Source organism: Equus przewalskii, chromosome 9 (genome assembly GCF_037783145.1).
Source record: "Equus przewalskii isolate Varuska chromosome 9, EquPr2, whole genome shotgun sequence".
Lineage (NCBI taxonomy): Eukaryota > Metazoa > Chordata > Mammalia > Perissodactyla > Equidae > Equus > Equus przewalskii.
In genome coordinates this window covers 8,947,058-8,968,924 of record NC_091839.1, presented here as the reverse complement: position 1 = coordinate 8,968,924, position 21,867 = coordinate 8,947,058, and the positions used below count along the sequence as shown (strand labels likewise).

At 38.2% G+C, this 21,867-nt stretch overlaps 1 protein-coding gene across 10 annotated transcripts in view; it reads right to left on the bottom strand.

Annotated features, from left to right (window-relative positions):
- Window positions 1–1,518: 1,518 nt before the first annotated feature.
- Window positions 1,519–21,867, bottom strand: part of LOC103552481 (zinc finger protein 573) — a 56,878-nt gene continuing 36,529 nt past the window's right edge. For 6 of the 10 annotated variants that reach the window (XM_070557645.1, XM_070557647.1, XM_070557643.1 and 3 more), the window contains one exon: window positions 5,034–9,980. In XM_070557645.1, coding sequence (XP_070413746.1) covers window positions 8,278–9,980 — 1,703 coding nt within the window. In that variant the 3' untranslated portion in view covers window positions 5,034–8,277. Of the gene's footprint in view, window positions 9,981–14,222; window positions 14,361–21,867 lie in introns of those variants that run through there. The other 4 variants (XM_008522500.2, XM_070557646.1, XM_070557651.1 and 1 more) reach the window with 3 other exon arrangements.

Here is a 21,867-nt window from a genome sequence, read left to right as displayed (position 1 = left end):
CTAAAATTGTCCAATTACTATAATCATAGGGGAAAAATGGTAACAAATAAGTATAAACATAAAAATAGTAATAAGAAACAAAATGTAAATCAACGGTTTTTCCAATTTATTTTTTAAAACATAAGAACATTTTTTGTATATGGTTTCTACTAGAAAAGAATGAAGATGCTTTCAAATATCTGATATTTATGATTTCTAATATATGCCTTAAAGTACTCAATTAATTTTGCAAGTGATGAATAAATGCTTGGCAATGTTTAATTTGTTAAACTCATAAGACTGTCTACATTCATGTGAGTAGAATATGGGTATTCAGAATATTCCTATGTGATAGAGAGTTTTATGATGATAGAAGACTTCTTTATCTGTAAACTCCAGTACATATGTTTATTGAACACTTGTTTATGGCTAGTTTCAGTGATGAATTCAATTCTTTTTTTTGGGGGTGAGGAAGATTTGCTCTGAGCTAACATCTGTTGCCAATCTTCCTCTTTTTTTGCTTGATGAGGGTTGTCCCTGAGCTAACATCTGTGCCAGTCTCCCTCTGTTTTGTATAGAGCTTGGCTCTATACAAGCTGCAGCATGGCTTGACGAGTGGTGTAGGTCTGCACCCAGGATCCGAACCCACGAACCCAGGCCACTGAAGTGGAACGCCCCGGACTTACCCACTATGCCACAGGGCCGGCCCCTTCAATTTTTAATTTTAATTAACTTTAAATTTAAATAGCCACAAGTAGCTAGTGGCTGTTGTACCTGACAATACAGATCTAGAGGAATGCTGACTGTTTAATGAAATAATTATTTGACAAAGTATAACTTTAAGCATTGTGCATTAAACAAAGTAAAACCATTAGTGGATATTTCTCACCCTGCTTTCAAACCCTCACACATTAAAGAGTCTACACTATTTGTTAAGGTTGCTGGTAAGTCTCCAAACACATCTAAGCAGCAAAATGGCATTTTACACTCTTGTAAAGGCGGCCTGAGCTCCAGCATGGTGTTGGCCAAGAACAAGTCACGCTTGCTTTTCACTGAGGGGCTCATTTAGGCACGCTCTTTTTATGTAGGACCCAGTGGGACTACCAGGATGGGAAGTTCTCAGAGGAATTGTGCTGGGGCAGGTCCTCAGGCAATCTGTTGGGTTCAAACAAAGTAGAAATGGAAATACTAGCTTATCAGATGAATCTGGGAAAGTAGTTAACATTCTAATATTAAAACCACAAGAAAGGGGGCCAGTCTGGTGGTACAGCAGTTTAGTGCGCACGTTCCACTTCGGTGGCCCTGGGTTCGCCAGTTCGGATCCCAGGTGTGGACATGGCACCACTTGGCAGGGCATGCTGTGGTAGGCGTCCCACATATAAAGTAGATGAAGATGGACACGGCTGTTAGCTCCGGGCCAGTCTTCCTCAGCAAAAAGAGGAGGATTGGCAGCAGTTAGCTCAGGGCTAATTTTCCTCAAAAAAAAAAAAAAAAAAACCCACAAGAAGGAAAATGAAATAAAAAACAGGGCCATATGGGTTTAAAGTCAAGTTCTAACTTTTAATGAACATATAATGGCAATGACAGAAAATTAAGAATATTAAATTCCTAATTTTGAATATTAATATATGAACTTCAAGGTTAATATCAATTTTTAATATTTGTACAAAACTTCTGAACAAAGTAGTCACAAGAAAAACTGAGCTGTTTATCAAAAGAATAATATGCCATGGCCAGGTATATTATTTTCCAGAAATGGTTTAAAACAAGAAATCAGCATAAATTATCACATTAACATGTTAAAGGAGAACAATATATGAACACAGCAAAAAAATGCAATAATATTTGAAAAAGATAAGAAGTTAGTCCTAATTATAGAACATACCGAACATAAGAAAGAAAATAGTTTAATGGTAAAATTTTGTCCCAATTTCCATTAAATTGGGTAAAAGATTAGTTTCTGGCTATTACCCCTAATATTCCGCATAACCATATTTATTTTTTAAAAAGTCAAGACATAATAAGTATTTGAAAAGAAATGTTCATTTTCACTCATAGATATGACTGAATACTTAGAAATCCCACCTTCTATTAAAAATACAAATAGATTAACAGTTTTTTGTTAGATTGAAAATGGCAGTATCCAAATATAATATGATGGTACAAGGGGGGAAAATTATCAGTATAAGGTAAATCCAGAGTGTACTTTAAAAAGTCACTCTCTAGAGAAAGGGCACCATATCCAAGAAGGAAAAGGACAGGATCCAGGGTATATGTGTATATTCAATGAGTCAGTAAGTAGAGGAAACAGGCAAAAGAAACAAACAGGAAAGTCAAAGAAAATAACATGATTGGCCAACAAATACATACACAAGATACTTAATGGGCTAGTTAAAAAAATAAATATATTGTTAAGTGGACAAGTAGAGTTATAGGACACTACATTTCCAGTTATCAGATGATAAATTACAACAGTAGAGAGCGGTATTTAGTAAAGGTCCTGGTACGCATAAGCTATGACTGTGCAATTATAGAATGTTGTTTATAAACTCCACCTGAAACTCACAATATTCAAGCTAGAGTTTGACTTAATAGTGGAAAATCGTCAGTAGCCTAAATACCGATCAGCTGAGTTTTAAAACATTTAGGAATATTCACACAGCTTCAGCTGGAAGGTTTTTCATTTTGTAAAAGTTAACAGTACTATGTGGACAGAAAAAGGCAGCTAATGGCGTATCCTCGTGTGACGTGACAGCTGACCCACCAGGGCTTCATCACGTGACACAGTGAGTGAAATGCCAGTGTGAGAGTCACCCCTTCAGGTTCTGGCCACATCTCGGCATAGGGTTTCACATTCCAAATGTAAGTGGACATACGGAATGGACGTTCCAAGGAAATACTTGGATACATTCAGTTATGATAAGGCAAATGTTCTTCAACACAGCACACTCCAGTCTTCTGAGAGGCTGATCATGTGCTTTTAAAGGTTGTTCCGAGAGCAGGATTTAGTATCAGTGCCTCACTGACCTATCTGAGAATAGAAACCATTTTTCAAGTACCATCAAGCACCAGCGGTATTCTGACCTATAGCAAGACCATCCTGCATTGTGTTACATGTAATTATCAAAACTTACAATAGCATACGGGAAATGATGTTAATGAGTGATTCCCTGTGTGAACAAAAGGGGTCTGCATGAGCAGATTATAATAAATGATAACATCAACACTAACAGAATTTTGGCTGACAATGCAGAAAGTATCATGTTCATTAGTTTGGAAAGGTAATATTTCTTTTATAGAGCTGGAAGTGATTTTAGGCAGCTAACAACTGAGAGCTGCATTCCAATTTCCAAAATGTTAAAAAATGTAGTTTTTAAAATTGATGGTATCATGTATATGTAATTCATCCCATTTGTAAAACTACATATAAAGCTCAGAAAAATTAAAAGAAAAAAGAGTTACATCAATGCTCCTTTCCTTTGTCTAGAACACATTGATCCAGAAGAGTTCTAAATTGACTGTTTCAGAAAAATTATTTTCTATTGCATGACTGTTTTAAAAGAACCTTAGAGTTTGCTGATACATTCAGAAATTTTCCATTTACCTTAATGCATGCAATTCCTCTAACTTTTCTTCTTCTTTTTTTGTGAGGAAGATTGGCCCTGAGCTAACATCTATTGCCAATCTTCCTCATTTTGCTTGAGGAAATTGTCCCCGAGCTGACATGTGTGCCAATCTTCCTCTATTCTGTATGTGGGACACCGCCACAGCATGGCTTGAGGAGCAGTGTGTAGGTCCATGCCCAGGATCTGAACCTACGAACCCCGGGCCACCGACATGGAGTGTATGAACTTAACCACTATGCCACCAGGCCGGCCCCTAACTTCTTTTTTAAAGAGCTACTGTCAAAACTTTGTGACAAAGATTCTATTAAACATGTAACAATGGATGAAAATTTAAACAAATTTCCTTCATATCTCTATCTATCCCTGTTGTCATCTTTAAAAATTTGTCTCGCCTTTATTTACTGATTTGGTTCATGTTCCACAGAAAGGGCAGAGGGGAGGTAGAACAAAAACTACACTTTTATTTCCTAATCATTAATCTCTCTGTTTTATTGATTTTTCCTAATATTGTTAAGGAGTTTATTTTGCTTTCTTCTAGCCTCATAAGTTAGTTATTGCTTCCATCCAAAGCTTTAGTAACTGTCTAGTCTTTTTTTTTTTTAAAGATTTATTTTTCCTTTTTCTCCCCAAAGCCCTCCGGTACATAGTTGTGTATTTGTAGTTGTGGGTCCTTCTAGTTGTGGCATGCAGGACACCGCCCCATCGTGGCCTGAGTAGCAGCGCCATGTCCGCACCTGGGATTCGAACCTGCGAAACCCTAAGCCCCCAAAGCGAAGTGCGCAAACTCAACCACTCAGGGCCAATCTTCCTCACAAAAAAAGAAGAAGAAAAGTTAGAGGAATTGCAAAATGAGGAAGATTGGCAATAGATGTCAACCACTCGGCCACAAGGCTGGCCCCTAAAATATGCATCCTTATTTAACATGGTTCTACTTAGAATTAACACTGTACCCAGGCGAGACAAATTTTTAAAGATGACAACAGGGATAGATAGAGATATGAAGGAAATTTGTTTAAATTTTCATCCATTGTTACATGTTTAATAGAATTTTTGTCACAAAGTTTTGACAGGATCCGAACCAGAGAAACCCTGGGCCACCGAAGCGGAGCCTGCAAACTTAACCACTCGGCCACAGGGCCTGCCCCCAACTGTCCAGCCTTTAACAGGCACTGTGTAGGAGCCATGGATATAAAGATGAACAAACCAACAAAATGTTATTTCAGTTCTGGTTTCCTACATGCATTGAAGGGATTATTTTTTCAAACGAATGTATCAATGTAACACCAATCAAGTTTCCAGTTGCAGAATGGATCTATTCAAGGTCGAGCTGATAGTTGCCACTTTAAGCAAGTTTTAAAATATAGCATTAATAATAATGTAAAAACCTGACATTTGTGCTTTCAGAAGTATGCAGCATCAATCATGAAATATTCTTGCCAAAAATGTTTAATTTCAACTTAATGAATTATCTGGACATAATCAGCAATTTTTAGGAAAAATGAGGGGAGATCAACAAGTTAAATCATATCACGAGGAAACAAATCAGAATGTGGGCACTCTCTGGGTACGTCACAAAAAAAAACAAAGACATAAAAAAGTGAGGGTACTACGCTAGAGACAAAAAGGAAAAAAAATCTCAAGTGCAATATATTAACCTAGAGTAAATACTGGTTAGAAGATATTTACTTTACAAATTTAGGAAAAACCTCCAAAAGGACAATTTACTTTTTCCTATGCCATTATTAACTCCTACTTAAATTGTGAACAGAGAATATGAATAGTTGCTATTATCAAAAATCTTTACACACACTAAATCATATACTTATTTCCAAAATTATGTAAAATTTAATAATAGATGAGTGGCTTTAAGAAGCTGTCCTAAATTAATTAAACCACTAGAATCTTACTCATAAAAATGAACTGTCAGTAAAACAAATAGTGATAATACCAACAGCTCATGTTTACTGAACGTAGGCTACTCGCCAGATAATCTTCGAAGGTTTTACACGTACTACTTTAATTAATCCCTATAACAGGACTATCGTGTAGGTTCCTGATGAGCGTTTTACAAATGATGCCTCTAGACGGTAAATATCTTGGCCAACGACACCCGGGTAGTAAGACGGTAGAATGGCAATGAAGACAGGTGAGGTGTGTGCTATGGTCAAAAGCATTTCTGCATATATAACATTAATACGTTTATCAGTATTATTTTTTAGAGTTTAACAATGATTGAACGGTGTTATGATTTAAAAATATGTCTGCAAATGGCTTGACATTCCTCCCTTCAAAAAGTGAAGCTGAATTCCTCTCCTGCTGCACGTGGGCTGGGCTTGCTGACTCGCTGCTAATGGACAGAAGGTGGCAGGAGTGACGCCAAGGCTAGACTGCAACAAGGATGACTTCTGAGAAAAGCCAATTAGCACGTCACAAGGACTCGCGCGTGCGGCATGTGGAGAGGTCCCGCTGGAGAGAGAACTCGCCGGGATGACCTCACCAGCACGTGACGAAGCCGCCTTGGACAGCAGATCTCCCAGCCCGGTCAGGCCTGGAGAGAACTGCAGCCTCATGGGACACCTGAACCACCAGCCTGGCTGCGCCCACTTCCTGACCCACAGAAACTATGAGAAAAATACCCGTTTATTCGGATTTTAAGCCACTAATTTTGGAGGTACTTTGGAACGCAGCAAGAGATAACTAACACAGATTTTGGCGCCTAGAAGAGGATGCTGGTGAAACCAAATACTAAAAATGTCAGAGTGGCTTTGGGTTCACAAAGTGGGTGGAACCTAGAAGGGCCTGGAAGATGCTGTGAGCAGAAACCTAGAGGCTTCTGAGGCGGCGACTAGCGAGGGCTTACAGCAGACTGAGAAAAACGACGCAGAGCTGGGGAAAGGGATCCTGGTGTGGCAGCAGACAGTGTAGCGACATCACTGCAGGTGATAATGTGCAAAGTAGAAAATATATCTAATGACCTGGGGGCTTTAGCCAAGGAGACTTCCAGGCAGAGTGCTGAGGGCGCCATTTCGCTTCTTGCTGCTTCGAGTAAAGTGCAAAAGTTAGGCCAGCTGGAGGAAGCCTGCCAAACACAAGTAAAGCAGGACTTGCTGCTTTTGGAAATTCCCAGCCTCTTCAGAAGGCACGTGATGCTAAACTTCGGAAATGGTTTTTGGACACAGGTCAAAGGCAGGGTATTGTTAGGAAAATACAACCTATAAGTAAGAGAGGGTGTGTGTTCATCTCGGTCCCTCGAGAGCAAACACAGGATGAGACACATAGAGGATCCTGAGTAACTGCCTAGCAAGGGAAAAGAGGAGAGCCAGGGAGGCAGGGAGAGTCTTCCGGCTCTGATGCAAGTCTGACAATCTGAAGGAGGGAGGATGAAGGGAGATTGTGTAGGACAACTATTAAAGTGCATGCAGGTCTGAGACACGAGTTCCAGCCAGGCTAGTGGGCAGTTCTTGATCCAGCTGCCTGGCTGAGAAGGTCCAGATCTCACAGGAACTGACCTGCACTAACACCCACTGTTCTCAGGAAACTGGCTGTGGGCCGCCCATGGAGGCGTGGTCTCTATATTAACATGGTGGTTATTTCAGAGAGGGAGCAGGTGGGGGTATCAGTCAATTATGCTCCTCCCAGCAGCTGATAGAGTATGACTATAAAAAACCCTCAGTTCAGACCACAGAAAGATCTAAGGTGATGCCTAAGAGAACCACCGTTCAGTGAAATTCCCATAAAAGGGCCTGTCAGAGCCTCAGCTGCAGCCCAAGGTAGAGAAGAGCTGATGTGACTGAGAGAGTGAGAGAGTGAATGAGCGAGCGGGCACGAGCCCCAGGAGAAAGCTATCGTGCACATTCTCTTCCTTAGAAGCAAGGGACTAGGTTTGGCTCACATTTAAAGGAAGGGGAATTAGGCTCCAGTTTTGAAACGTGCAGTTTCAAATAATTTGTGGATATATTTTAAAAACATACTTATTGGCCCTCTGAGTACAAATTGTTTCCATTCCTACCACATGCAAAACATGCTCAAGGAGCCCCCAGAGTCTCATCCGCTTGCAGCCTCACCTCCAAGTCCAGGGTTTCCTCATCTAAATCAGGTCCTCTGTGGATGAGGATGGCCTTCTCCTGATCCTCTCTCTCTAAGCCAGCAGCCAAGGTGAGCGAGCCCCCTGGGGGCACATCTTCAGCCCCCAATGAAGCCTTCAGATGACGTCAGTCTCATGAAAAACCCAATCCAGACGCACTCAGCCAAGTCACTCCTGAATTTCTGACCCACAGAAGCTGTGAGACTTGTTTACTGTTGTGATAAGCCATTAAGATTTGGGGTAATTTGTAACACAGCCACTGACAAGTAATATGGAAGGCTTTTTTTTAAGCCATTCATTAAATTAACAAATTTAATTAAAAATTCCACACTATGCATGTTGTACACATGAAGAAATTGGAATTCCCATTTTTTTCTTAATTTGCCATTGTTTGAATAGTCAGACATTCCATTAAAACAGGAGCAGCATTGAAGGCTTTCTAAAGTGGCATGGACTGCATTATGAATTCTCGTGTTTGGTAAAGACAGACCCATTAGACTAACATTCAATCATTTCTCACCAGTGTGAAATGTCGGATGTCAACAAAGCTTGGGCCGTGCCTGAAGCATTCTCCTACTCCTTCTGTTCTTAGAGTCGCGTATCTCTATGAATTCCCTGATGTGCTTTCAGGGCTGAACCATATCTGAAGGCCTTCCCACACTTCTTACACACATAGGGCTTCTCACCAGTGTGGATTCTTTCATGCTGAACAAGGTTTGAAGCACGACTGAAGGCCTTCCCACATTCCTTACAGCCATAGGGTTTCCCACCAGTATGAATTTTCTGATGTTGTGTAAGGTATCCATACATTTTAAAGGCCTTCCCACATTCCTGACATTCATAGGGTTTTTGCTCAGCATGAATACTCTGGTGTGCAGTCAGGTGTGAACTGCGTCTAAAGGCTTTCCCACATTCCTTACATTCAAAAGGTTTCTTATCAGTATGAATACTCTGATGCAGAGTAAGATTTCTATAGAAAGTAAAGGTTTTCCTACACACCTTACACTCATAGGGTTTCACACCAGTGTGAATTTTCTGATGTTGATTAAGATACCCATGCAAGCTAAAGGCCTTCCCACATTCCTTACATTCATAGGGCTTCTCACCAGTGTGAGTTTTCTGATGCTGAATCAGGTTTGAGCCAGTACTATAGGCCTTCCCACATTCCTTACATTCAAAAAGTTTCTTACCGGTATGAATACTCTGATGTCGAATAAGATTTCTATACAAAGTAAAAGTTTTTTTACACTCCTTACACTCATAGGGTTTCACACCAGTGTGAATTTTCTGATGTTGATTGAGATACCCATGCAAGCTAAAGGCCTTCCCACATTCCTTACATTCATAGGGCTTCTCACCAGTGTGAATTTTCTGATGTTGAAAAAGTTTTGAGCCAGTGGTGTAGGCCTTCCCACACTGCCTACATTCAAAAAGTTTCTCACCAGTATGAATATTCTGATGCCGAGTAAGATTTCTATACAAGGTAAAGGTTTTCCTACATTCCTTACATTCATATGGTTTCCCGCCTTTATGAATTCTTTGATGTAGGATAAGGTATGAGGCAGTGGTATAGCCCTTCCCACATTCTTTACATTCATATGGTTTTTTACCGGTATGAACACTCTGATGTACAGTAAGTTGATGACCTCTTCGAAAGGCTTTCCCACATTTCTCACACATGTATGGTTTCTCAACAGTATGAATTTGCCTATGTTCAACAAGGTTTGAGCGCCTACTAAAGGCCTTCCCACAGTCCTGACATTTATAGGGTTTCTCACCAGTATGAATTCTTTGATGAATTCTAAGGTGTCCGCCTTGACTAAAGGCCTTCCCACATTCCTGACATTCATAAGGCTTCCCCCCAGTGTGAATTCTCTCATGCTGAACAATGTGTGAGGCATAAATAAAGGCCTTCCCACATTCCCGACATTCATAGGTTTTCTCACCCGTATGACATCTCTGATGTACAGTAAGTTGGTAACCACTTTTAAAGTTCTTCCCACATTCTGTACACTCATAGGGTTTCTCACCAGAATGAAATCTTTGATGTAGAGTAAGTTGATAGCCACTACGAAAGTTCTTCCCACATTCTTTGCATTCATAGGGTCTTTCACCAATATGAAACCTGTGATGGAGATTAAGTTGACAGCCACCACTAAATTTCTTCTGATATTTCTTACATTCCTTGCGTTTCTCTCTGTTATATATGCTCTGGTGTTGTGTAGAAGATATATCTTTTTCACATGTGGGCATTTCTACATAGCTGATTACCTCACACTGTAAATCCAAATCTGAAACAAAAGAAGAGAACAAAAAATATTTGCATTTCGTATACCAGAGAAGATGAAACTCCTATGAAAGAAATAAGAACCAACACTCGTAATGAGTGAAGGGCTTATGGAATTCTAAAATATGGTGATGAAATTTTAAAAAGGCCAAGAAGAGTCTAGAGATATGGCATCATGTCAAAACACTACCCCCTTTGCTCTCTATCTCCTTTCACATTCCCCCTTTTCAGCACTTAGGATGTGGTACAACCTTCCTGATCACTTAATGCTTTCCACAGACTCCTTCATTGAACCAGCAGCCTTGGACCTGGGCACACTGTAGGCTGGGTCCTTCCCATCCTTTAGGTCTCAGGATAAATGTCCTATCCCTTAGAAAGACATACTCTAAGTATGTCCAGGTCTCTTTTTTTATGTTCTAACACCTCATTCCTTCCACACACCTTTGTTTTCAATTACAATATGATTAATTTCCTTACACGATATTCTCTTTATTCACATTTCCCTAAACTTCCCCAAGACCAGGCAGAGTCCTTCATTGTTTCATCACAGAATTATGGTCCTGATATATCATAGGTGCTAAGTAACTTATTGCTCTTACTTATCTTGAGTTGAGTTTTATTATTACTCATCCATTCTAAATATACTAAATCTTCATTAGTTCATATCCTTTCCCATGTCCTTGCTTCCTTTCCCTTACTGTCAAAGCCAACCATTCTTATACTTTCAGATAAGTATCTGATACTTTTTCAGACGATTCACAGATAACGTATTTGAATGAAAAAACCTTAAGAAATCCTTTCCATTTGGAGATGCTGGAGAGAATAAGGAAAGTATAATACGGAGGAAAGTTTTGGGGGAACAGAGTGCCTAGGAAATATTAGATATAAGCTGGAAGACAGCAATCCAGGTTTGGGAAAAGACTAAGGAACATCAGTGCAGAATGAGGGGGGCATAAGACGAGGGGAAAAGTATTTTTTTTTGTGACTCAATTGTGGGATGTGTAAAACAGGTGAGATGATACAAACATTCTCTGACCTCAAAAAATAACACTCAAATTAACAGCAACATCAATCAATCAATAAAAAGCGCTCTATCTAGAAAAATAAAGGCTCGCTATTAACGAAATTTCAGGGCAATTAACGCAGTGGACAACCAGCAGAGGTAGGATGGATGCTCACACAAAATCTGACATGGACACATCAACAAAGTAGGAAAAAAGTTATCATTCTTACAATGAGGCTTCCTGGAGAGAGAAGGGTGGCTCCCAAGTAGGTCTGAAAATGACGAGAGATGTGGAAAAAAGACTGACTTAGGGTTTTTTATGGTGGTTAGGGTGTGGGACAGGGCTGAGGGGACAGGGTTTGCACGGTTTGAACCTCCACTGGCATCAAAGGCTTTTTCTCAGCTTTCCCAAAAGTGGGGCAGAAGGAGAGGTGGGGCTTGAAAGCTGTCAGCAGTCAAAAATCAAAAACAGAGTCTGGGGGCCAGCCCCGTGGCCGAGTAGGTGAGTTCGGTGCTCTGCTTCGGTGGCCCAGGGTTTTGCCGGTTCGGATCCTGGGCGCGGACATGGCACCGCTCATCAAGCCACGCTGAGGCTGCGTCCCACGTACTACAACTAGAAGGACCCACAACTAAGAATACACAACTATGTACCGGGGGACTTTGGGGAGAAAAAGGAAAAATAAAATCTTAAAAAATAAAAAAACCCCCAAAAAATCCAGAGTCTGAATCTTTATTACACTAAGGAAATAAACATTAAAATGAGAGAAATATAGACATGTAAAAAATGAAAATACTACATTTTAGAAGGTACAACTTCCAGCTACAATGGTCAGGGAAAAGTTGCTACCTCAACACAAATTAAATAAACAATTTACTAAAAAATTTAGAAAAACCATCAAAGTGAGCTAAAGGAAAAAAGACAGAATACGGATAAAAACCAGAATCCAATGGTTTGGGAAAAGAACAGAAACAATATATAAATAAAAAAAAAAAAGGACCTAAAAAAAAACCAATGTGCGATGATACACCAGCTAAACTAATCAAGAAAAGGGGAGAACAAACAAAAAATTAATAAATTATAAAAGTGAAAGACAAAATATAGGAAAATAACTGATCAAAACTAACCCTACAAAAGACAAAAATCTTAAACAGATCAACTTCCATAGAATAGAAAAAATATCGAAAAGGCTAGTAGCAATAAGCACCCTGATCATTTATACTGTCTCCTCTAAATCTGTGCCACTATGACGGCTCAGAAAATCCTTACAGAAATGTTCAATTCCAAGAATGGGGCAGGGAGGATCCAAGATAGTCCTCACAAATCTTGGGCCAAAAAAGTGGGGAAAATTTAAAAGATTTATGGCTTTGTTAAAAAACATATGTATCTGAGTAATAAGCTATGTATGGCCAATACTGTGAAAAAGAGAGGGAAAAAACTGATTATTTTGGATTAAACATATTAAGTAAATGAAAGACAGATAAAATAATGAGTTTTTAGAGAACAGAAACCATTTTGCGTTTTTTTCGTTAAATAATGCATTGCTAAAAACTTTATCATTATCATCAGCACAGAGTCAAACACATTTTCCCGCCCATCCCAATCAATTTATATTTCAAAGTAACCAAAGAGCCTGTTGATCATGTCAATAAAAAACTGTAGAAATCATGAGAGAATTTTTTTAAAAAACAACCTTGAAATTCCCAATCTTATCAAGATAAGCATAAACAGTGTCGCTACAACCACAAGCAGAGCAATTGCTACAGCACTGCCTGCCGCCACGATGCCGAAGCAACATCAGAGGGACTTCCATTCCATGCGACAGGAGAAGCAGAACCGAACAGCGGAGGAAGCAGACTGTTACTTTAATTGAACTTAGCGTTCCAAAACTAATGGTGTGATCTAATATATGCTGTATCTTTCATAAAGTACACATAACCGGTTGCCTACAGTGTATTTTAGCCACAGGTGTTTAATGTGACTCCCTCAAGACTGAAAATAATTTCCAATTTACAAAAATACAAAGGGAAAAGAATAAGCTAAATTATACCATAAGATGGCAAATTTTGCAACATAAGTGAACTTGTCTCTTCAAAATGTCAGTGTCATAAATAAAGGGACTGTGTTAGTTTAAGGGAGATTTCAGTGGTACAATAACCAGACGGAGTGCATAGTCTTGCACTGGGATACTGAATTGAACAAATCAAATTGGGACAAATGGGGTAATATGCATAGAATTTGGGTTTTGAAGATATAATAAAATCAAAATATAATAGAAATATAAAATAGAAAAATCACTGACAAGGACAGTCATATAAAACAGTAAGAATGTGGTGTCACTTTGGTAAAAAGAAAAACGTGGATGGATGTTTGTGTGTACATCCACTAAGGTGTTTTAAAGTGGCAGGAATATAAGATTTTAATATTTTGAAAAAATTTTTACCTGTCACTATTTTCTAACTTTCTACAATGCACATGGAGGATTTCTTCAAAGGGTTATTAATTCTGTATTTATCTATTAACATGGCATGAAATAAATATACCAAATATAGACAAAATCTCAAGTGTGAGTGGAACATTTAATTAATAAGGATCTAGAACTTCATAGACATAAGCCAAATACTGCAGAATTCCGTTCCTTTTCAGTCACAAATTACTTATAAAAATAGACCATAAACTGAACTATAAAACAAGTCTCAACCTATTTCAAAGGATCAGAATCATGCAGAGTGTGTCTGTCATCTGATCACAAAAAATGTTATGCTAGAAATCAATATTACAAAGACAACCAGACAATCGGCATATATTTGGAAATTAAACAGTGCTTCTAGTTGATAAATATACCAAACAAACTGTGCCCTGTGATATAATAATTACAAACTTTGGAAAATGATGTTTTGACTGAAAATTATAAGGCAAAAGAAAGTGCACATAAACACTACTCGAGTTAGTAAATTTGCTTCTCTTGGGGGTACAAGCCAACAGTTCTGAAACTGTGTTCCCTGTGCCTGGGGCTGAACAAATACATAAACGGATGATGGACGGTGAGAGCTAGTTTCCCCACTGTCAGAGAAAGAAGCTGCAGACGAACCAGACAGGAAGGCTAGCATGCACCCTGCAGTACTGCATGGCGGTTGGAGCATCAGTATGAACTCATGTTTAGGTTGATAGATACAGATGGACAGATAATAAAACAGTTAAAAATATATGTGAGTATACATGGTGAGTATGCATACATTTATTACCTAGAGAGGTCGCTAAGAGGGCACAGAAGCAACGACATGCCCGTAGCCATGAGTATGCCCAGCACCCAGACCTTGGTTTCCAAATGCCATTCGCCAATAAAAGGACCCAGGGCTCCTAGCGGAAATGGCTGATTCTGGGACAGGGAAGGGAAAAGTCAGGATGAGTCTGAAAGTAGTACCAGGAAAGAAACCCTCAAAAAACAAAAGGATGGGGATATTAAACGGACACAGGAACCAACCTAAATAGAGCTACCAATGTCCAAAGCAGAACAAATAATGTAACTTTTGATTATAACTCAAAGTGTAAAATAAATATACACGAATCCACACTGAAATAAATAAGTGGGAAAGAGACAATTCTTTCTTATACAAGAATTCCAGATAATATATAGAGATTTTCTATCTTATAAAAGGTAGGACTTAAATCCCAATGCTGCACCCCCGCCCTTAGGGTGAGCTACACTTAGTGAGCTGCTTCTAAAGAATAAAGTCTGGAAAAGGAAAACCAGGAACTTTAGCGAGGAGAAATCTGATGTGATTTCAATCCCAATATGATGTGATGAAAAGGACATTTCACCTCATCTTTCTAAAAACCCACATTTCCAATCTAATCATGAGAAAAACAACAGACCCAGATGAGGGGATATCCTACAGGATACTTGGCAGAGTCTCTTGACACAGTTAAAGTCATGAAAGACAAGGAAAGACTTAAAGTCTGCCACAGACCAGAAGAGACTGGGAGACATGACAAATAAATGCAATGTGGCACCCTGGATTGGATGGATCCTGGAACCGAAAAATGCTATTGATGGAAAAACTGGTGAAACGTAAATAGAGTCTAGAGTTTAGTTAATACCGATATCAGTTTCTGAGTTTTGACAAATGTATTTGAATGATGTAAGATGTTCACAATGGTAGAATAGAAGAGGTGTACACAGGAACTCTGCACTAAGTAACTTTCTGTAAAGTAAAATCATTCTGAAATAGCTTGTTAAAAAAAAGATAATTACACATCACCTCCATAGTATTATTGGCAAAAATGTTTAACCTTATTCTAATCATACGGGGAAACATCAAACCTAGAAAGCAGACATTCTGCAAGAAAATTGAACTGGACACTTAAAAAAACCAAACTAAAAGGGAAAAAAGTGTTAGGATGACACTAAGACAAAAAGCCTAACACCCAAATGCAATGTATGACTCTAGAATGGACACTGGGAACACATTTCATAAATGGCATTTTTAGAAAAAGTGCAAAAATTTAAATATGGACTCTAAATTAGATGATAAGACGGAATTACTATGATAATAATATTGTGGCTATGTAGGAGAATGTCTTTATTCTCAGGAGATGAACATAGAAGTATTTGAGAGGTGAAATTTAATAGTAATTGCTACTTACCATCAAGTGGGCCAAGAAGAAAGGTGCATATATAGAAAGAAAAAGTAAGGCAAAATGTTAATAACCAAAATTAAATCTATGTGAAGGGTAATTAACCACATATATATTTTTAATATTCTTGTTTGGCTTGATAATTTTCAAAAATAAGAAGCTGGGAGAAGGAAGGTAAAAGCACACCTTGACCTAAGGCAGTCTTTTCTAAATTTCCATTTGGAAATTATCTTGAATTGAATTATAATATGCTTGCATCCATTTATATTTAATGCAGTTAAAGAAGTAGAAAAAAACTTATAGACGTAAATACCTATGAGTATAGAAGGAAACTTAAAAATTAACCATCTAAACATTCATCACAAGAAGCCAGGAAAAGAGCAACAAAATAAACAAAAATCAGAAAGGAAAAAGTCCAACAATTTTACAAAATAAAGTCCACAAATACCACAGAAGATCCACATGCCAAATATTTTATTTTAAACCAATGTTACTAATGTAATTCTCTCAAAATTGATAAAAAAGAGAATCCGACAATATTCAATGCAGGAATGCTAAAAGGGACCTGACTTATAGGCCCTTCACACCTCACAAATGCAGTAAAATAACATCATGAAAAAAAACATTATGTAAATAACCTGGATGAAACGCATAAATGTCTAAAAGAATAGCTTCTACAAAATCAACACAGAGAAAACTTCAGAACTTCTATAAGCATTACATAATTTGAATAAGTTAAAAAAAATCTACAAGGGAAACTCAAGGCCCAGATGGTTTTTCTGGCATATTTCTTCAAACATTCCCAGAGCAGGGAGGGTATATCTTCCTCAACACATTCATGAAGCTAATAAAACTTTTATATCCAACCTTAGAGGAAAAAAAGGAATATTACAGGCAAATCTCATTCATGAAACCTAAAGAAAATACTAAAAATTCAAATCTAAAAATATTGAAAAGGGATAACATATCAACACACATGACCAAACTGGATTCCAGAATGCAGGGTCAGTCAATAAACAGAATTCAACATATGCAGTAACAGAACAACGGAGAAAAAAACCATACAATTATGTCAGTAAATGGAGAAAGCATGATTCCTGAGAAAAATTTTAGCAATTATGTAGAACAGAATCTTCTCTGTGAGAAAAATATCTACATAAACTTTTAAAAACACACCTTTATTTGTGGAAATATAATTATTCTTAAGAGATGCTTACTGAATGATTAGGGGTTGAGTCATGATGTCCAAGACATACTTTCAAAGAGCTCAGTAGATATGGTACAGAGAAAAATAAAGTGGATACGGCAAAATCTTACCAAACGGTGAAACTAGATACAGGTCATTTTCCCTGCAGTGTTCTTTTGATACTCACTAATTTCATCAATAAACAGCAAGGAGAGCAGCCTTCACTGGGAGAGTGTGCCCTGGGATTTTAAACTTTCGTCTTTTTCTTACAGTTGTCGGGAACTTTTGGTATCTCGCCTTTAAGTTATGCTAAGGATGTGGATTTTGTCTAGATTCACTACTCTGTGATTCCTTTGTTCAACATTCTTTTTGGAGGAAACGTTGGGAGACAAGTAGCAGAAGGCCATGATTGCGTTCAGCTGTAGTGCTAATGCTCTACAAATTGTTCCAGGGCATTGAAAATGAAGGAAAACCTCCCAAATGTTTTATAATTTTTATGAAAAAATACAATATTGACATCTCAACCTGATAAGAGACATTAAAAGAAATTATGGACCAAAAACCTTATGAATATCAATGGAGAATATGTAAAAGATTAGCAAAGAAGAAATCAAGCAAATAGGAGCTGAGGGATGCTTCCATAACATAACACACACACACACACACACACACACACAGACACACACACACTCCTTAGGTCTAAAGCTAGCATCTTATTACGTGGGGAGGCACTACAGGCATTTCTGCCAAGATCAAAAACAAATCAAGGTTGCCCACTATCTCTGCAACTATTCGAGACTGTACTAAAGATATCAGCCAATTCAATTAGACATGATAAATCAAATACAGGTAGAAAAAGAGGTAAAAAAGAAATAAAACTATGGCTATCTGCAGGTGATATGATAGTACACCAGGATGTAAAATCAACTTACTAAAATCAAGAGTTATCAATCCAAAAGCAAAATTAAGAAATAAATTCCATTTGCAGTAGTATCAAAAAGAATAAAATATGTAGGAATAAATTTAACAAAAGAAGCATGAAATCTACCCACTGACAATTTGAAAGACATTGTTGAAAGAAATTAAATACCTAAATAATATTAAGATGACAGTGCTCCACAAAATGATCTAAAGATGCAACACAATCAAAATCAAAATGTCAACTGCCTTTTTTGCATAAAATGACAAGGTGATCATATGGAAATGCAGGAGACTCCAAACAGCCAAAATAATCTTGAAAAAAGGACAAAGTAACAGTACTTGTACTTCCTGATTTCAAAACTTAGTTCAAGGCTTACTACAGTACAGTAAATCAAGACAGTAGGGTACTAGCATAAAGACAGATATATGGATCCAAAGGATAGAACTCAAAGTCCAGAAATAAAACCTCAAATTTATGGTCAATTCGTTATCAAAAAGGGTACCAACAAAATTCAGTGGAGTCTTTTTAGCAATAGTGCTGGGATAAGTGGATATTCATTTGCAAAAGAATCTACACCTTACACCACGTATGAAAATTAACTCAAAATGGATCAAAGACCTAAATTTAAGAGCTAAATCTAGCAACGTTGGAGAAGAAAACATAGTAGTAAATTTTTGTGACCTTGGATTACACAGTGGTTTCCCAAATGGATTAGGGAGTTAAACGTAAAAAACGAAACCATACAAGTAATAGAAGAAAATAAGTCTATTTATCTTTAACCTTGCGATAATTTCTAACCATGATACAAAATTCAGAGATAAGATTGACGAATTTGACTACCCTAAAAAAAAGAATAAACTGCCGTAACCAAAGTCAAAAAACAACTGAGAAACTAGGAAAAAATATCTGCAACATATATTTCAGACAAAGGGCTAATACATAAAAACACTGGGGTCTGGCCGGTGGCACAGCAGTTAAGTTTGCATGTTCTGCTTCTCAGCGGCCCAGGGTTCGTTGGTTTGGATCCCGGGTGCAGACATGGCACCGCTTGGCAAAAGCCATGCTCTTGTAGGCGTCCCACATATAAAATAGAGGAAGATGGGCATGGATGTTAGCTCAGGGCCAGTCTTCCTCAGCAAAAAGAGGAAGATTGGCAGTAGTTAGCTCAGGGCTAATCTTCCTCAAAAAAAAATTAGAGGAAGATGGGCATGGATGTTAGCTCAGGGCCAGTCTTCCTCAGCAAAAAGAGGAGGATTGGTGGCAGATGTGAGCTTAGGGCTAATCTTCCTCAAAAAAAACAAAAACAAAAATAAAAACAAACCACTGTTAAAAATTGAGGGACAAGGGATAAAAAACCAGATAGAAAAATAGGAGAAAGAAACAAACCCAGCAATTCACACAATATAGAGAAATGGCTCTTAAACATATGAAAAAATATTCACTCTCATTCAGAAAAAATGCAAATTAAAACAGTGAGATACCATTTCTCACCTATCAGATTGGTGAAAATTAAAAGATATGACAACATATTCTGTTGAGCTTTTTATTGGAGAAGGGGAATTCTCCAAGATCCGAGCAATATGTATATTCACAGCTACCGGGACACACTCATACACGGCTAGCAGAAATGCAAACTGGCGCAACCCTGCTGGAGGGGGCCTTTGGCAGTATCATCCAGAAATCACATGCAATTACCTTTTGAACCAGCAAGCACACTTCTAGGAATCAACCCTGAAGCTATACTTCCAACAACAGAAAAATACCTATGGACAAGGCTATTCATTGTTACGTTATTTATAAGTACAAAACACTGAAAACAACCTAAAAGCCCATACATAGGAGAGTCACTGAATAAACTATGGTCCAGGCACACACAGGAGTACTAAGCAGTCATAAAAACAATGAGGAAGATCTCTGAACTGTCTGAATTAATTTCCAGGATAAACTATTCAGTGAAAACACCCAAGTGCAACTCAGGATCTAAGACACGCTGAAGTACATGTAAGAATGGGGTATATAAGTATCTGTTTGTGTAAACTAAATCAGGAGGAATAAACCAGAAACGGATGAGACCACTTACCTAGAAGGACTGAGCGGGAATGGGGTGGAAGGAATGGGAATAAGGTATTAAAAGTGAGAAAGGGAGCAACACTTCACTGAGAATTCTTTTCTGTATGGATCTCACTCCTAGAACCAGGATAATATGTCACATATTCCAGAAATAAATAATTAAATGTCAAACAGGATGTAGGGGAGAGGGAGTTCCTAAAAGAATCAATGAAGCTAATTCTACCAAAAATGAAGACTATAATCAAACTGAAGGGGGGAAAAGAACTAAACAATTTTATAACACACTGTTTTGACCGGACACTAATGCTAAAGGCAAAGAGAACTGTAGAAATATTATACTCTGGATAATAAATTTGCTTCTCACAGAAAAAGTGGGTGGAAATTATGAAACAATTTCATGCATTTCATAGGATTGACCAAATAAGTAAGTAAGTAACAAGAGGTGTGAGAAAGGTAGGGAGGTCTTTCACTGTCAGAGAAAGCACAAATTAGGAGAGGAAAGGCTAAATTGAACCCTGTAGAGTTAGGTTAGAATCAGAAGTAACAGTATGACTTCATGGTTTGTTTGTTTTTTTTTTTTTTTGAGGAAGATTAGCCCTGAGCTAACATCTGCTGCCAACCCTCCTCTTTTTGCTGAGGAAGACTGGCCCTGAGCTTCCTCCTTTATATGTGGGATGCCTACCACAGCATGGCTTGACAAGCAGTGCCACATCCACACCCGGGATCCGAACCTGCGAACCCTGGGCCACCGAAGCAGAACATGTGAACTCAACTGCTGGGCCACTGGGCCGGCCCCTGACTTCATGGTTTTTAACATGTATAAAATACCTGCACACACATGTACATCAATGCAGCTGTATGATACCCCAGGAGCACTGAGCTCACCTATACCCAGATCTTGGTTTCTACAATCATCCTCCAATCAAAGGAACCATAGCTCCTTGGAAAGCTGGTTGATTTCAGGGCTGGAAGCAGGGAAAATAAAAGATGAACCTGGAGCCTGAAAGGAAGGAAATCCTCAAAGAATGATGGGTACATGTCAAAAGGACACAAAAGGCAACCCTGTTGAATACCCACAGCTGAGACAATTTGAGCAACAAAGTAAATGATACACTGGATGATAACCCACAGGATAAAATAAATATCCACGAGTCCATATTAATATAAGTAAATAATTGAGTAAGTAAACAAACAGAGAAGATAACACCTCTAGCTTATGGTAGAATTCTAATTAATAACTGATTGTAAAAGGAAGGATGGAAATAGAAAAATCACCATTACCAAACACCACAATAATAAGTGTGACAGATAAGAACCAATATTAGATGCTAAGAGTAGCCGAAAGCATGATGCCAAACAGGAGATATGTAGTCTCAAAGTCACAAGATACTTATCAATTACAAAGGTAAAAATAGTAACTTTAAAGACATCACTTTACACCTGTTAGAATGGTAAAAATATCCAAAACAAAAAGTGACAAATGTTGGAGAGGTTGTGGAGAAAAAGGAACCCTCATATACTGTTGGTGGGAATGCAAACTGGTGCAGCCACTATGGAAAACAGTATGGAGATTTCTCAAAAAGTTAAAAATAGAAATACCTTGTGACCCAGCCATCCCACTACTGGGTATCTATCCAAAGAACTTGAAATCAGCGATTCCAAAAGTCCCATGCACCCCTATGTTCATTGCAGCATTATTTACAATAGCCAAGACGTGGAAGCAACCTAAGTGCCCATTAACTGATGATTGGATAAAGAAGATATGGTATCTATATACAATGGAATACTACTCAGCCATAAAAAGGATAAAATCATCCAGGGTATTATGTTAAGTGAAATAAGCCAGACAGAGAAAGACGACCTCGGTATGACTCCACTCATAGGTAGAAGTTAACATATGGACAAAGAGAACTGATTGGTGGTTACCAGGGGAAAGGGAGGGTGGGGGGGAGGGCACAAAGGGTGAAGTGGTGTACCTACAACATGACTACCAATAATGTACAACTGAAATTTCACAAGGTTGTAAACTATCATAATCTTAATAAAAAGAAAAAAAATAGTAACTTTACAGTGG